At 41.7% G+C, this 18,293-nt stretch overlaps 1 protein-coding gene and 1 non-coding gene across 3 annotated transcripts in view; both read right to left on the bottom strand.

Moving 5' to 3' along the window:
- The window catches only part of haus6 (HAUS augmin-like complex, subunit 6), a 49,762-nt gene that overhangs the window by 15,468 nt on the left and 16,001 nt on the right, over positions 1 to 18,293 (bottom strand). For both annotated transcript variants that reach the window (XM_038803985.1, XM_038803984.1), the window contains exons 7-12: positions 17,828 to 18,015; positions 15,122 to 15,251; positions 14,431 to 14,548; positions 11,695 to 11,803; positions 6,942 to 6,999; positions 6,618 to 6,803 (exon numbers count right to left, since the gene is read on the bottom strand). In XM_038803985.1, the coding sequence (XP_038659913.1) occupies positions 6,618 to 6,803; positions 6,942 to 6,999; positions 11,695 to 11,803; positions 14,431 to 14,548; positions 15,122 to 15,251; positions 17,828 to 18,015 (789 nt within the window). The remainder of the gene's footprint in view (positions 1 to 6,617; positions 6,804 to 6,941; positions 7,000 to 11,694; positions 11,804 to 14,430; positions 14,549 to 15,121; positions 15,252 to 17,827; positions 18,016 to 18,293) is intronic.
- Positions 9,066 to 9,197, bottom strand: LOC119970832. The gene has a single exon (XR_005461694.1).

Genomic DNA, 18,293 nt, shown 5'->3' with positions numbered 1-18,293 from the left:
AATAAATGCCCACTCCAGATGACATTTGTGACCAGGAGAGATTTGGCACAGATGCTGTGTCCTTCAGGGGACAGCTTGGCTACTCACCACCCCAAAGGGAATCCAATGCTGGAGCGTCCTGGTGGCTGAAGAAATGCAGTTCTCTTTTACTTCACTGGAACCAATTTGATAAGTGCAGAGAATAATTAAAAACCAAGTTTAGAAAATATTGTATCTGTGGGACCAGTTTTACAGAACCTAGACTGCAGATGTGAGAATATAACAAAGGGAGTACAGCCAGTAAGTCAGATACCAATGTGAGTGATGGTAAAGACCACTGTTCAGATGACAATTCTAAACTTGTAAGCCAATAGGGAGCAGAGAGGGGGACAGTATCAAACCGTGCAGGTATAAGTTACTGGCACACGTGTCACCTGCTCTCTTTGCCCTGGTTCTCTTCTTTCTGCCCTGTTGAGTTTTTGGTTCTTTTGTTTTGTACTTTTGAGGTGTACCAAGTTTTTACAATAAAACACAATCTTGCCCTACCACCGTACCCCACCCTCTCTTATTTGGGGCTGCTTTAGCTCACAAGGCTAAATCGCTGGCTTTTAAAGCAGACCTAGCAGGACAACAGCACGGTTCGATTCCCGTACCAGCCTCCCCGGACAGGCGCTGGAATGTGGCGACTAGGGGCTTTTCAGAGTAACTTCATTGAAGCCTACTCGTGACAATAAGCGATTTTAATTTCATTATTTGAAAATAAGAGATCCTACAATTAGGAACAATGAATAGATTAGCAGGTAACAAATAGCAAATCCTTAATAAACAAATCATGAAGAGTCAAAGGAAGGGTGGGGTTGATTCATGATCAAAATGCAGATGACGAGGGCATCTTCACACCACGTCACAGTAAGGGGTGTGGAAGAGGAGAAATTGGAAAGGGTCTTTAAATTCATTAATACAGATACAAAAATACGAGCAGGCCTTTTGGCCCTTCGAGCCTGCTCCGCCATTCATCACAATCATGGCTGATCATCCAACTCCATAGCCTAATCCTGCTTTCTCCCATAGCCTCTGATCCCATTCTCCCCAAGTGCAGCTAGGCCAGTATTTATGAAGGGGGCAAAAGAGGGGGAGGTGTGGTGCTGCTAGTCAAGGACAGTATTACGGTGGCAGAAAGGATGCTAGATGGGGACTCTTCTTCCGAGGTAGTATGGGCTGAGGTTAGAAACAGGAAAGGAGAGGTCACCCTGTTGGGAGTTTTCTGTAGGCCACCTAATAGTTCTAAGGATGTAGAGGAAAGGATGGCGAAGATGATTCTGGAAAAGAGCGAAAGTAACAGGGTAGGTGTTATGGGAGACTTTAACTTTCCAAATATTGACTGGAAAAGATATAGTTTGAGTACATTAGATGGGTCGTTCTTTGTACAATGTGTGCAGGAGGGTTTCGTGACACAATATGTTGACAGGCCAACAAGAGGCGAGGCCACATTAGATTTGGTTTTGGGTAATGAACCAGGCCAGGTGTTAGATCTGGAGGTAGGTGAGCACTTTGGAAACAGTGACCACAATTCGGTGACCTTTACGTTAGTGATGGAAAGGGATAAGTATACCCCGCAGGGCAAGAGTTATAGCTGGGGGAAGGGCAATTATGATGCCATTAGACATGACTTAGGATGTGTAGGTTGGAGAAGTAGGCTGCAAGGGTTGGGCACACTGGATATGTGGAGCTTGTTCAAGGAACAGCTATTGCATGTTCTTGATAAGTACGTACAGTCAGGCAGGGAGGAAGGGGTCGAGCGAGGGAACAGTGGTTTACCAAAGAAGTGGAATCTCTTGTTAAGAGGAAGAAGGAGGCCTATGTGAAGATGAGGCGTGATGTTTCAGTTGGGGCGCTTGATAGTTACAAGGAAGCGAGGAAGGATCTAAAGAGAGAGCTGAGACGAGCAAGGAGGGGACATGAGAAGTCTTTGGCAGGTAGGATCAAGGAAAACCCAAAAGCTTTCTATAGGTATGTCAGGAATAAAAGAATGACTAGGGTAAGAGTAGGGCCAGTCAAGGACAGTGGTGGGAAGTTGTGTGTGGAGGCTGAGGAGATAAGCGAGATACTAAATGAATACTTTTCGTCAGTATTCACTGAGAAAAAGATAATGTTGTGGAGGAGAATGCTGAGACCCAGGCTATTAGAATAGATGGCATTGAGGTGCGTAGGAAGAAGTGTTGGCAATTCTGGACAAGGTGAAAATAGATAAGTCCCCAGGGCCTGATGGGATCTATCCTAGGATTCTCTGGGAAGCCAGGGAAGAGATTGCTGAGCCTTTGGCTTTGATTTTTATGTCATCATTGGCTACAGGAATAGTGCCAGAGGACTGGAGGTTAGCAAATGTGGTCCCTTTGTTCAAGAAGGGGAGTAGAGATAACCCCGGTAACTATAGGCCAGTGAGCCTCACGTCTGTTGTGGGTAAAATCTTGGAGAGGATTATAAGAGATACGATTTATAATCATCTAGATAGGAATAATATGATTAGGGATAGTCAGCATGGTTTTGTGAAGGGTAGGTCATGCCTCACAAACCTTATCGAGTTCTTTGAGAAGGTGACTGAACAGGTAGACGAGGGTAGAGCAGTTGATGTGGTGTATATGGATTTCAGTAAAGCGTTTGATAAGGTTCCCCACGGTCGTCTATTGCAGAAAATACGGAGGCTGGGGATTGAGGGTGATTTAGAGATGTGGATCAGAAATTGGCTAGTTGAAAGAAGACAGAGGGTGGTGGTTGATGGCAAATGTTCAGAATGGAGTTCAGTTACGAGTGGCGTACCACAAGGATCTGTTCTCGGGCCGTTGCTGTTTGTCATTTTTATAAATGACCTAGAGGAGGGAACAGAAGGTTGGGTGAGTAAATTTGCAGACGACACTAAAGTCGGTGGAGTTGTAGACAGTGTGGAAGGATGTTGCAGGTGACAGAGGGACATAGATAAGCTGCAGAGCTGGGCTGAGAGGTGGCAAATGGAGTTTAATGTGGAGAAGTGTGAGGTGATTCACTTTGGAAAGAATAACAGAAATGCGGAATATTTGGCTAATGGTAAAATTCTTGGTAGTGTGGATGAGCAGAGGGATCTCGGTGTCCATGTACATAGATCCCTGAAAGTTGCCACCCAGGTTGATAGGGTTGTGAAGAGGGCCTATGGTGTGTTGGCCTTTATTGGTAGAGGGATTGAGTTCCGGAGCCATGAGGTCATGTTGCAGTTGTACAAAACTCTAGTACGGCCGCATTTGGAGTATTGCGTACAGTTCTGGTCGCCTCATTATAGGAAGGACGTGGAAGCTTTGGAACGGGTGCAGAGGAGATTTACCAGGATGTTGCCTGGTATGGAGGGAAAATCTTATGAGGAAAGGCTGATGGACTTGAGGTTGTTTTCGTTAGAGAGAAGAAGGTTAAGAGGTGACTTAATAGAGGCATACAAAATGATCAGAGGGTTAGATAGGGTGGACAGTGAGAGCCTTCTCCCGCGGATGGAGGTGGGTAGCACGAGGGGACATAGCCTTAAATTGAGGGGTAATAGATATAGGACAGGCGTCAGAGGTAGGTTTTTTTACGCAAAGAGTGGTGAGGCCGTGGAATGCCCTACCTGCAACAGTAGTTATCTCGCCAACATTGAGGGCATTTAAAAGTTTATTGGATAAGCATATGGATGATAAGGGCATAGTGTAGGTTAGATGGCCGTTAGTTTTTGGACTTCCCATGTCAGTGCAACATCGTGGGCCGAAGGGCCTGTACTGCGCTGTATCGTTCTATGTTCCATGTATTGCCCATTCCCAATTACACTCTGCCTTCTTGACCCACTGCAGTCCATGTGGTGTAGGTGCACCCACATTGCTGTTAGGGGCAAAGAGTTCCAGGATTTTGACCCAGTGGCAGTGAAGGAATGGTGATATATTTCCAAGTCAGCATGGTGAGTGGCTTGAAGGGGAACTTGCATGCGATGGTGTCCCCATTGCTGCGCTTGTCCTTTTAAATGTTGTAGGTTTGCAAGATGCTTCAATGAGTCTGGTGCATCCCTGCAGTGCATCTTTGCAGACAGTACACACTGCTGCCACTGTTTGTCAATGTTAATGAGAGTGAATGTTTGTGGAAAGGGGGTCAATAAAGCAGGCTACTTTGTCCTGGAGTTTGTCAAGCCTAAAGTGTTGTTGGAGCAGCACTGATCCAGGCAAAGGGAGGTTTCCATTGCGTTCCTGACTTATGACTTGTAGATTGTGGACTGGCTTTAGGGAGACAGAAGATGACCTGCTCTTGTAGCCATAGTATTTAGAAGAATGGAAATGGATGAAAGAGTAACAGGAGTAGGCCATTCAGCCCCCCCCCCCCCCCCCCCAAAAGCCTGTACTGGCGTTTAATGTGATCATGGCTGGTCTGTGGCCTAACCCCATATACCTGCCATTCGCCCATATTCCTTAATATCGCAAATGTTGGCAGTGGGCCAAGCAGAAATAGCTCCTGTTCAAGGTGGACTGCATCCAAGGTTGGGGAGGGAATAATGGTTTGAAATACTGAAGCTTTGACTGCAATCTTTCAATCCTCCTTGATAAAGTAGGCAACTACAAGCTAGTCAGCTTCATATCGGAATAGGGAAAACTGCCTCTTGGGAGGAATACTAATAAACAAGTAATAGCCAACATAAACATGGAAGCAAAGTAGTTCTTTGAAGTGGTATCAGAGAGATCAATGAAGGTAACGGTATATGGACTTTCAAAAAGGCTTTGATGCAAGTGCCACACAGAACCTTGCTTGCAAAGTTGTTCATGGAATTACTAGGTTAGTGTGGATATAACATTAAGTGTGCAGTGGACACAAAGTTGATAAATACAAGGAGAATACCAGAATTTCAGGAGGGCACAGACTAGCAAAATAGGAAAACACTTGGGAAGAAATCTAATGCAAATAAATGTGGAATAATACATTTTGGGAGAACGAAAGGCAATTAAAACAGTACAATTTTAAGAGAAGTTCAGGAACAGGGAGACTTGGTGGTTCCCATGCATAAATCCTTGTTGGCCACAGGGCAAGGCGAGAAGGTAGTCAAACAATAGTATGCGCCATTTTATATTTTTATAAAGAGGTAGAGTTCAAATGCAAGGATGATATGGAAAACTGTATAAAATCACTGGTTAGGTCCCAACTGGAAAAATATGTCCAATTCAAGGCACACACTTCAAATGCATGAAGACTGGCGATGATTGTAGCCACCCAAGATGGACACTGGGCTAACAAAATGGAGAACTGCTAAGACTGTAAGGAGAAAACAGTCTTAGCCAGGGCAAGCAGTCTGCAAAGGCTAATTAGCATTCTGCACGTATCGAAACTAGTTTATGGCCAGGTGAAAGATCTCAACCAAAGGTGTAAATAGCAAAACGCTTTGCATAGTAATGAGGCGATCCAGATCTGGGCCCACACAATAGCAACATTTGGGTTTGAATGGATACTTTGAGTGGACGCCCAGACAAAACGGCACCAGAAGTATCCATCACAAAAGACCCTAGAGACCGCCCCACCCATCGAGAAGAGACCCTCAGATTAGGGGATTTGTAAGACATCGATTGGGAAATGACCCAATTGATACATGGCAGGTAAAGGCCCGCCCCGAAAAGGCACGGACATTGGGGGACCTATAAAGATAGACCCCGCACATGGTTCTGTCTGTTTTGCTCCGGCCTCGCTGTCTGTTGTTGCTCCGGCCTGCTGTTTCGACTCCGACTCCAGATCCTGTCTTCCATCACCAGCCGTTGAGCACCAGCCATCGTTCAGTAAGTGCCAAAACGACGCTCGCTACGTGAACCCGGCATTGCTTATACATTATTCGACTATTAGCGAACAGAAGGTGCAGCCCAGAAAGGAACAAAGGTCTTGTCCCCTGACCTTGCTGGTTCCTACTTAGATAAGTATTTAGTCGTTTAATAGTAGAAATAAGTATTAGTCTTTAGCGTGTGCATGCGTATTTATTATATTTGTATAATAAATATCAATCGTTTGAACTTACTAATCGGTGTATAGTTTTATTACTTTGAACCTGACCTTGAAATACTCGTGAGGTGTCTAAATACGGCACCTGGCGACTCCGTGCTGAAATTACATACACAGAGCTGTAGTAGTGTTAAGCACACGGCCTTTAAACGGAGGCTTGTTAATACACTCCAATAAACGCGTAATACACTCAAGTAAAACGTGCAACATGATGGAGAGGAGACTCACCAAAAGTGATACTAGGGACAAGAACTTTCAATGAGAACAGACTAAAGTTGAGATTGTCTTCATTAGAGGAGAGGTTAAGGTAACATCTAATAGAAGATATCTAAAGAGGAAGAGATAGTGAGGAACATTGCAGGAGGGTCAGTAGAGTTCACAAATTTAAGATAAAGAATGGAAGTTTTTTTTAAATGCAGTGAGTTAAGATAGACAATGGACTTCCTGAAAAGGTAGTGGAATCAGATTCAATAGTAACTTTCAAGGTGGAACTGAATAGAAAAGAGAATTCTGTACTCCTGGGAAAGTGGGGATTAACTAAAAATAATTCTTGCAAGAGTTAACATCGGGGCTGTATGATTCAATGGCTATTGCAGTAAAATGGAATATTTACGAACCTTTTCTGCCAACTGGTCAACAGCCTTCCGAGGCTGTTCTTCCCGTTTCTTAAGCACATTTTTAGGCTTATTCACAAGTTCTAGATTTACAGCCTTGTCGGTTTGCAGTCTTCCTGGTCTGTTTCCAAATGGAGTCTGCAACTTACTTTCAAGGGGATGCATTTCCAATGGCATTTCAATAGATTCCTGAGGATAAACATTTTTATTTTATAGTTTAATACTGGCAAGGTGTCCATTTGCATCATAGTGAATTTCTAATATAAATATTATGCAACTGATTCTAATCAACACTGTTCAGGACTGAAATCTGAAAAGACTTCTTACTTCTCCAAGAAATGAAAAATGTGTTTCCTCAGTTGGATCTCCAGCTGTAACATTGGACCTACAAGATCAAAAGATTGAATTCAGGGAATATTTCCATTCATAATTCGGAGGCTGATTTAAATCTTAGGAGGGTCAAATCAGAAATTTAATGAAATATTAAAAATACACTAATGTCCCAATTTGACAGTACTTTGGGCAAAGGAGCTGCATTTGCAGCTCCGTAGCCATCTCTAGTTAATTCCACTTAGGTTCCAGCTCAAACATCACCCTTCACTACTTGAAATGAAAATCGCTTATTGTCACGAGTAGGCTTCAATTAAGTTACTGTGAAAAGCCCCTAGTCGCCACATTCCGGCGCCTGAACGGGGAGGCTGGTACGGGAATCGAACCGTGCTGCTGGCCTGCTTTAAAAGCCAGCGATTTAGCTTGGTGAGCTAAACCAGCCCCAGTATTTGCACCACCACGTGCATAGGTTTCAACTCCTCAGTAGCACCAACTGATTTAAATCGAAAATCCTGGTCCTCTGGTCAACATCTTGACCAATCACACTAGCTTGTTTATGGAAACATTTTTAAAATCTAGCTAGGGTCAGAAAGACAACATTTGTAGATGTGGTGGTTTCCAAAAGTCATTTGATAATGTGCCACATAAAATAAGAGCTTTATGGTGTAGGTGTAATTAATATGAATTATTCTCACAAGTTACTGTGAATGTCCCCTAGTCGCCACACTCCGGCGCGTGCTCAGGTACACCGAGAAGGAGTTTTAGAACATCCAATTCACCTAACAGCGCATCTTTTCGGGATTTGTGGGAGGAAACCAGAGCACCCAGAGGAAACCCACGCAGACACAGGGAGACCGTGAAGACTCCACACAATGACCCAAGCCAGGAATCAAACCTGGGACCCTGGAGCTGTAAGGCAGTAGTGCTACAATTAAGCATTTTAACTTATGAAATATCCAACATGTATTAAATGCATTCCATCTTAAAGGGGCACAGTTAAAGAACAATGGATTCTTCCCCCGAAGTTCTCTAGGATGCCTTTGCCAAGGAGTCACCTCCCAAGATTTCAATCTCTCCTTTTGATATTCCTCTGCCTTAGATTGTCACATGAATTTGAGCTTCAACAAAATCTCAGTTACCCAGCCTTGTCAACAGATCACCACTGCTCCACAGACGTCTGGCTTCTTATCTAGCTGACTTTATATGTGGATCTTGCAGAGCACTTTCTCTGCTTTTTACTTTTAACTTCACCAAACAGGACCTTGTTCAACTCTTTCTGGGTTTTATTTAACTGTCTTCATGAGACAGTGTGTTCCCATACCCTGGTTTTTGGAACTTTGTTCTTTTGGGAAATCTGCTGTCTGCAGCTCCCTTGTCCTGTCCAGCTTCTCTGGCTCTTGGTCACAACAAACTCAAATGTTCTTTCTGTCCTGGGGTGACCCCTGGTTTCCAAGCAACAGCCTAGTTTTCCTTTAAACTAGTGGTGGGCAATTTGCAGCCCAGGGCTACATGCAGCCTATGACACATTTTGTTGACTTTTACCCACACAGTTGCCACCCATCGGTGTAGCTTTTTTCCTACTGGTATAACTGAAGTGATAAAACAAGGTAATTTGAAGGGAGATACAAACTGATTGCACGCAACATCCTTCAGTGTCCAACCAACTGTAAATATTTATTTTGTTTAACCACATGAAGATGGCAGTTCTATTGTTTATAAATGATTTAAGCATTTTCTATAACTTATTTGTCATGTATCAATGTATTCAATCTTATTCAAGTGTCAGAGCTAAAGAACCTGCCCGATTCAACCATATTACCCACAGATGAAGGTGGCCCCCTCACTAGCCTCGGTTACTCATCACCGTTTTAAACCCAGTTTGCTTTCACGTCGCAAACCCTCATTACACGATTCATGAATCCAAATCCAATTGAAGTCATTAACCTTTTCAGTTACAGAAACACTCAAACACAAATTTAAAACTTCGTTTCCTGACAGCTTGGCTTTTATTCAGCAAATTAACAGCAATTTTTGTTTCCACAATTATTTCAGCAATTCACTTGCAGGAAACAAATAACTTTGTGTAATGCTCATTTTACCATTCCGATTATAATTTATATCATTTGTTCGCCCCGTATCTGTCCGCTCCGATTTCTCTCAAGTCGGCTCGGTCATCAAAAAGCTTATTTTAGTCTAGGGAGATATTAGTGGCAACAAGAGTAGATTTGACTCTAGTTGTGCATCAACCTCCCATGGGATTAGAATGTAGAATAAGAGTATGCCATTGAGCAAGATTATCAACTGTTGTATGGATACAAAATTCTTCAGTTAAAGTTTGTAAAACATTGCAATCTGAAACATTTTCTTAGAACGTTAAAATTATTTTCAGCATGTCTCATTTATGCACAAACCTTAAGTGCTATATTTTCCCCCAGGTTTTAAAACGTAGATGAACTGCAATTACCTTATTGTTCATCCATGTTTCTTTACATGATATTGCATGGTTGCCTGAATATTTACAATATATAGCGTGAGTACTTGCAATAAATTGGATTCTGCACCTATATTTTCCAATTAAGGGGCAACTTTAGCGTGGCCAATCTACCTACCCTGCACATCTTTGGGTTGTGGGGCGAAACCCACACAAACACGGGGAGAATGTGCAAACTCCACACGGACAGTGACCCAGAGCGGGGATCGAACCTGGAACCTCAGCGCCATGAGGGAACAGTGCTGACCCTTGCGCCACCGTGCTGCCCTCACACCTACCTATATGAAGCAACTATATGGATTGATTTTTATTGTCACATGTACCGAAGTGGTGAAAGGTACTTTCTGCGGCCAAGGGAACGTACATAGTAGACAAAAGAATAATTGGCATTGAATAATGGAGTACCATGACAGTGGTGTAATGCTTTGAATGTCTTATGGTCTTGTAGTCTGTGTCCATGTGCAACAAGATGTGGATGATATTCAGACTTGGGTGGAAAAAAAAGAGACAGGTAAAAGTCTCGCCACACAAGCGGCAGGCAATGAACACCTTAAAACAAGAGAATCTAACCCATCTCCCCGATGTTCAATGGCATTACCATCCGAATCTTGGAATCGTTAAGTTACATTAACCAGAAAATGAACTGGACCAGCTACATACGGTGGCTACAAAAAGTGGTCAAATACAAGTAGCTCACCTATGACTTCCCCAGAGTCTGTCCACACCTATAAAGGCACAAGTCAAGAGTGTGATTTGATACTCTCCACTTGCCTGGATGAGTATAGCTTCAACACCACAAGAAGCTCGACACCATCCAGGACAAAGCAGCCCCGCTTGATTGGCACCCTACCCACCAATTTTAGCATTCAATTCCTCAACCCCTAGCATGAAGGACAAGTGCAGCAGGCACCTGGAAACACCACCACTACTTGCGCTTACCTCCAAATCACAACAGTCTGGTGTTCAACTATATTGCCTTACTTCATGGTCACTAGATTAACAACCTTCCCAACAGTACTGTGGGCATACCTGCACCAGATGGACTACAGTGGTTCAAGGCAGCAGCTCATGACCACCACAAGTGCAATTAGGGATGGCCAACAAATGTTAGCAATCCCATTGACATCCAAATTCCATGAAAGAACAAAGAAAATTGTTGCTTGATGGTAGAACTTGAATATTACTAAAGATATACTGTCAAAGCTTTTCATCGTGCACACATCAGGACATAAAATTGTAGCAAATTTCAAAAGATTCAACAAATTTATAATACATGTGAAAGAGTGCCGATTGGTTGGCTAGGTGACTATGATTGGTATAGACATCGTGGAGAATACCCCCAAGTTTGCCTTTAGTTGAGAAAGAGGCAATGCTTTCATTGTTGCTTGCCGAGGGCAGGATCCTGCGTATGAACAGATGTAGATTTCAGCACGAGTGAGCCACACAAGGAGCCCGACTGATGATCTGAAATTGGTTAATGCAATTCCTGCTGGGGGCTAAGTGCTCAGCAATATTTGTTTCATGTCAACAGTCTTTCCCATGCGTTTATAATTTTCAAAACTACCTCGATTTTTGACTACTCAAATGCTTTCCTGGGTGACCTCCACCATCCACAACTACAAGTTCATCCAATGCACTTCAAATCTGTCCATGACACTGCCCCTTCCTAACCCCATCCCTCTCCAGTCCTACAATCTTAAAGATCTCCACTCTCCTCCAATTCAGGTTTTTTGTACATCACCAACTTGGATTGTACACTGTTGCCGGCTGTGCCTTCAGCTGCATAAGTACTTTATTGCCAGGAGATTGAAACAAGAGCTTGTAGTAATTGTACAGGGTATAAATGAGGCCACACCCAAGTATTGTAAACAATGTTGGTCTCCATAGCAACACTGAATACTGATGATGGTATTGAAAAAAGATGACACTGTAGACAAAAAACAAGAATTGAAACTGCTTCAGAAGGTTGCTTTCTGTTCAGAGGAAAGACATTGGGGATGATTTTCTAGCCACTTTGCACCTAACGCAAATCCCGCTATGTCAGATGTCAGGAAAATTGAGAGAGAGAGGCCGAAAACTGGATTTGCGCTGGTCACCAAACATGTCACGAGATTCCCGGGCCTTCCCAACAATCAGGCCACTGTGGCATTTCCCCAGCCCCAGTAATGACACTAACTTGAACATGCAAAGTGTACAACTTTCATTTGGATTCAAGGATATAGCTTGATCGAAAAAAAAATAGTGAAGGCACTTCCATACCTTCCAGAACATTGCAATTTTGATGTGCTTAGATCATTAAAGCTTCTTGCAATGCTCCCTGTGCCACTGTCACCCTTTTCTGAACTTCTTATACATGGTTCTTCAAACCCTATCAAAAATTGAGAAACAACGAGTGTTAGGTCTCAAATTATAAACTGCAGAATGCATTGCTCCAAAGTGACCAATTGACCAGACATTACAGGAATAGACATTTTCATGTGTTTATGTAAAAAAAAAGTTAATTTCAAGTTAGAACTTAGTATTAAAACTTGCACTTCCTTGTATCCAATTTGTTTTTAAAAAATACAAGTAAACAGTCTTCCGCAGTGCTGCTCTGGAACCAATCAATTTAAAGACAGCATGAAATGAACAGCAAATAAGATGCTCGGCAGGTGATTAGACAACTGGGTTACTAATTCTCTAAAATATCCCATGAAAACTGAACTTTTCAAACAACTTAAAATTGGATTTTCACCACAGTATCCTATTGAATCTTCTCTAGACAATGCCAATCAAGGAAATGAAAAGTGATACTTCAGCTGTGAAGGGCAAAGAAGCAACTGAATTTCATTTAGCATAAAAATATGGACACAGCCTACTGTAACTATTCCAATTAATACTTAAAGAGACAAGGAGAAAAGGTGTGCATGCATGTGGTTGGAAAAGACGTAACAAGATGGTAGTGTTCTAGAGCACTACCAGGGCCCTGGTTTCTGAAGGCCACTACAAGTGGTGAAATTCAAGTGAGGGATACAGGAGGCCAAGGTTGGGAGAGTATATTCAGACATCGGATTGAAGGAGATGGAAACCAAAAGTTGGTGTACACAATTTTTACCGAAATCTTTGGTTGATGTTCGCTTGACAGAATTTGTGAATTCTCGACTTCATATTGTGAAAGCAGTCACACAGCACACTACTGTAAAGGGAGGTGGTGGAAATGGAATGGTACAGTAGACCATCAGAAATGTTTCACTGCGAACAACGAATGATGATGCCACAGAGAAATAACAAATGCAACACAAACCCAAATGAAAAAATAATGACATGGAATTTTAGCTATGTTGGGAAAGGTTGGAATGGAAACCAACAATGTGCAACAGCCTTGACAGCACTAAATGCCATTCAATTATAGCTGACATTGATCCTCTTATTAATGAAGAACCTATCTATCTCTGTCTTAAAGACACTCGGTGAATCAACTGAACGCTTTCCTCTTCTTTCCCCCCCTCCTATTTAGTTTAAACCCCTACTTACACGATTCGCAGCATGATTCAGATGAAAACCGTCCCATCGGAACAGGTTCCCTCCTTCCCCAGTACTGGTGCCAATGCCCCATGAATTCAAACCCTTTCTCCCACACTAATCTTTGAGCTACTCATTTACCTCAATCTTATTGGCCCTGTGCCAATTAGCCCATGGCTCAGGTAGTAATCCAGAGATTACCACCTTGTTGGTTCTGCTTTTTAATTTTGCTCCTAGCTGTTCATATTCCCTTAGCAGAATCTCTGTCCTTGTTCTACCTATGTCGTTGGTACCTACGTGGACCACGACAACTGGGTCTTTACCCTCCCATTCCAAGTTCCTCAGATATCCTGAACCCGAGCACCAGGTAGCCAACACAACCTTTGGGATTCTCAATCCTGGTCAGAGAACAGTGTCAATGCCGCTAACTATATTATTCAAGAGTACTGTTAACCGTGTTAAGCTAGTCTTGTGTTTGAAGCGCAATTTAAAAATTGTTAAATAAATGTTTCACTAATATGAAATCATCACAAATTGATCAAAGTATCTTACTGATTTTGGAGAACTTCATAATACACAAAACCATTCTGGCAGCTGTTTCACGTTTACCTTTGGGATTTGGGCAACTCTGCACATACCATCGACCGTACCCTAACAAGATGCATTTAAGACACGTTGGATAACCATGAGGCAGTCATAGAAAAAAAGATGCTCCTGATGCTGGAGGAGGAAACTGGTATAGAACATGACGACTAGCTTGTACCTACTAGGCCAAATCTTTGCATTGTATTTTGCTTCTTGAGGCATAAAATGACAGATATACTTATGCTTTAAGTCAACTAGACCTTCAAAATAAAAATGTGCAAGCATTTTGAAATGTGACCAAGCAATAGGATGGTCAATGATAGATATGTTCGAGCAAACTTCAAGGTGGATCACAGAAGGGTTGAAAATAACTTTAAAACCAAGCCACTGAAGGAGACAATGATCAAAAACTTCAAAGAAGGTAGAGTTAGCATGGACATCTTAAGGTCAGAATTCTGTAATTTTGACTCCTTAACAGCTGACGCTCTATCCATCCATCATGAAGGAAGGATCCAAAGTCAGGATGCTTCAGAAGCCAGAAAGCGCGGAACATAGTACGTCTGGAGTAGATTGGAGACAGGGAGGGGCAAGGCCCTGAGGGGCAAGAAACCAGTTGTAAATATAATCTTAAATCTAGACAGTTAAACAAACACATTACAGGGCTAAAAGAGAAGATACTGGAGATACTTAACAGGTCTGCCAGCATTCATGAAGAGAAACAAATTAATGATTCAGGTCAATGACAATTTAGAATGCAAGTTCTGAAACATTAACTGTTTCTCTCTCTCTACGGATGCTGCTAGCCTTCAAGTATTTCCAGCATTTCCTGTTAAAAATGTCAGAATCTTCAGCATTTTGTTTTTGTGCAAGAGTCAAATTATAGGGATTGCCCAATGGCATAATTTGTACCTTTTCTGAAAGCACCTGGAAGTGTTGCAGAGTGTGTATAAAATATACTGCTTTGGTAAGCTTCTTCTGAAGCTGGTTCAAAAGACAACGGTGGCATGCTTGGTAGAAGATCAAGGACCTATAAAAATGCAATATATCTCCATTAATTGAACAAGCTTTTTGATGCATCAGGATCAGAGTAAATAACAATTACATGATGCACTTTGACACTATGAACTAGTTGAAGGCATTAAAATCGATGAATTGGTAGGCTTGAAATTACAATAGTCAGGTCAAGATTAGAAGGTGGCAAGCAAAGTTGTTTTCAATTCACAATTGATACTTTGCTGTGTCGTCACCACCCCCCCCCCCCCCCCCCCCGCACTGCAAATGTCTAACGGCATTCTTATTATTGAGAACAATCATCCTTTGATCAAAAGACAACATTGTTCAAAAAAATCTCACGTCTGGTCTTATTAACATGAGAATCTTCAGTGGCAAAGTCTCGATGTTTGTGATTACGTCCCTTCTTGTAAAAGCTTTGTTTAGGTTACTGAATTTAAACTTCTTCATTCTTTCCTCAACTCTATACACTTATTCTTATACACATTTTATTTTGGATTCAATCATACACAAATCTATTCATATGAACAAAAATTGAAAAAGATTTGGCATCATTGACATGGGAAAGCATTCCTGCCTTACTACTTACAGGATATTTTCTCCTCACTGGGGAATAACCAGTTCTACTGGAGTACTGTTCCCACTTTTTATCCCATGTGCTCTCCATTTTGGCTACTGACGCTTTCACAGAAGGCAAAACTTCTTGTGCTATCTTCTGGCTGTAAAAATGTTTTTCAATACAACAAGTTCAGCAGCTGAGTATTACTACAAAGAACATGTTATACATTTATTACCCAAGAATGCTTACGAATTATGTGCAAATTAGGAAGTGGTTTCAATTAATTTGATCACAAATTAGCTATGAACTAATAACAGAATTCATTAACCAGTGGCTACCACAAAATTATTCTGCCATTCTAGTCCCAAAAGAGGCTGGTTAACCACTGAATAAAAGCAATGTTCTCAAAAAGCACATAAAAATAGTGTTAAAATTGAACAGAACAATTATTTAACACTAAAATTAGAATTTTTAGTCTAATGATGTCAATGTTAGTGAATATTTGCTTGATGGAACTGTAAAATCAGAGAAAAATGTTAATCCTTATTTCTACAGAATTTGCTCAAAGAAATTACTGTATTTGAACTTTAAGCAACTATATTGAAGAAATTAATAGGGAAAACAATTACGCCCAACAACTTCTGTTCATTGCAGTTCCAGATTTCCCCATACAAGGCATTGAAGAGTGCGTATTTAAAAAATATGAGATATTACTGGCTATTTCTCTAACCTTAAAAATGCACTAAAAGTATAATATGTGATTATGTCAAGTCAATATTCCCCTAAATATTCATTTATCAAAACAAAGTCGAGCCCAACTAAGAATTCATACAGAAGCATGCTAATTACATAAAAATACAATCCACACTAAAACAGAAGGACCAAGGTAGTACAACCCAAAGGACAAATAAAAAGAGCACTAGTCCAATTTCTAGATCTGAGGGCACAGTAAGATGTCTTACAACACCAGGTTAAAGTCCAACATGTTTCTTTCAAACACTAGCTTTCGGAGCACTGCTCCTTCCTCAGGTGACCCGAGGAAGGAGCAGTGCTCCGAAAGCTAGTGTTTGAACCAAACATGTTGGACTTTAACCTGGTGTTGTAAGACTTCTTACTGTGCTCACCCCAGTCATCTCCACATCATAGATCGGAGGGGGCAGGGAATAAATTCCAGGCACCTTCAACAAATTGCTTCAAAACACCTAACATAACAGCTTGAACAATGGCAGCACACAAACATTTGAAAAATGTAAACGCATTTTGAATTTTAATTCAAAACATTAGATGCAAAAATATATACTGCCAACAAGGAGAATTAGCGTTTAAAATAAACAATAATGTGGATCCTGGGAAATTTGAAATGAAAATTCTCAGCAAGTCAGATAGTAAATGTGCAGTGAGAAACAAAGTTAATATCTCAAGCCAATGATGCCTCAGCAGAATGGGAAAAAGCTGGACATAGAACAGGTTTTAACCAATTGATAGGGGAATGCAAGGATGGGATGGAAGATAAGGGAGATTAAATTACAAAGGATTTAGTGGTATTTAAGCCAAGTGAATGGAACAAAGATGCTAACAGAAAATGGTGGAAAAACCAATTCAGACTTCGATTTTGTAAGCAAAGGTGGTCGAGAGGAAAGTATAAATGGCAAAATGAAGAACAGCTGCCATCTGAAAGAAAAAAACCCACAGTAAGACAGCTATAGCAAGGACCTAAGCAGGTACTCATAGCAACATCTTTTATTTGGAGGAAGTCAACCAAGTTAAAGAACGGAAACAAAAACAGAAAATACTGAACAGTCTCAATAGGTCGGAGTGTCTGTGGAGAGAAAAGGGAGCTATCGCTGGCCCCCTATCCAGCCCCACCTCCTCCCTCCCCCACTACAGTATAAATCTGACCCCATTTCCAGTTCTCTCCAGCTTTGAGTTATCCAGACTCGAAACATTGGCTCCCTTCTCTCTCCAGAGGTCGTCAGACCTGCTGAGATTGTCCAGTATCTTCTGTTTTTGTTTCAGATTCCAGCATACTCAGTAATTTGCTTTTATCTTCAAATTAAAGAACTCGTTGAATGTCAGAATAAGTTCAGCCAGGCAAAGATGATCGATGGAAATTGGTTGGACCTTCATTCAAGAAAGACGTAGAGAGCCCTCAGACCACCCAGTGAGGAATGGATGTCCATGATGTTGGACACTGTCTGTGCGGAGTCTGCACGTCCTCTCAGTGTGTGCGTGGGCTTCCTCCGGGTGCTCCGGTTTCCTCCCACAGTCCAAAGATGTGCGGGTTAGGTGGATTGGCCATGCTAAATTGCCCGTAGTGTCCTAAAATGTAAGGTTATGGGGGGGGGGTTATTGGGTTACGGGTATAGGGTGGATACGTGGGTTTGAGTAGGGTGATCATGGCTCGGCACATCAAGGGCCGAAGGGCCTGTTCTGTGCTGTTCTATGTTCAAACTGTTAAATTCCCATTGGTTCTAACTCTTCAGAGCATGAGAGCAGAGTTGGAGACTATTGGTGGGGTTGAATTGCTTCACTTTATCAATGAAAACAGAAGGAAATAATTAACTTTCAAAAATGTTCATGTGTCACAAACATGTGCTTTTCAGATTAAAAACTTCAATTTTCTCCTGCACATTCTGATCTGAACACAGATTTATTCACATCTACACCAGACTTGGTTCCAATTTCCAAACAGTCTTTCAGTTTACATTTCCCCAATCGATCAAATCCTGCATTTACCCTTTTTTCTTCATTTCAATCAGTTCATTTTTTAGGAACTCTGTCAGTTTCTCCAAGGTCAGATGATGTTGGTCCAGTTCTGCTGGGCCCACTTGGTTATGTTGGTCACCATGAAGTCTGAGGCACCAATTACATAGCTGGATTACTGCTGCAAGATTCAGTTTACCAGCTTTGTACAGATCACCAATCTGTGAATAAACATTGGTTGTTAGGAAAGGATTCCAATTAAAGACGACTAGTGTTTGGAAGTTCTCTTTTAAAATCACTTTTCAACCACCGACCCTCCAATAAATATTTGCACGATAAACAGGCCAAATTTGATGATTGAAATGGATTTTAGCCTACATAATTATTCCAGCTCTATTTGGGCGAGTTTCTGAATTTTAAGTCACACAAAATGATCAGAGGGTTAGATAGGGTGGACAGCGAGAGCCTTCTCCCGCGGATGGAGGTGGCTAGCACGAGG

Source organism: Scyliorhinus canicula, chromosome 8 (genome assembly GCF_902713615.1).
Source record: "Scyliorhinus canicula chromosome 8, sScyCan1.1, whole genome shotgun sequence".
Taxonomy (NCBI): Eukaryota; Metazoa; Chordata; class Chondrichthyes; order Carcharhiniformes; family Scyliorhinidae; genus Scyliorhinus; species Scyliorhinus canicula.
Note: the sequence above shows the minus strand (reverse complement) of the source record. Positions and strands in the feature narration are given on the sequence as shown.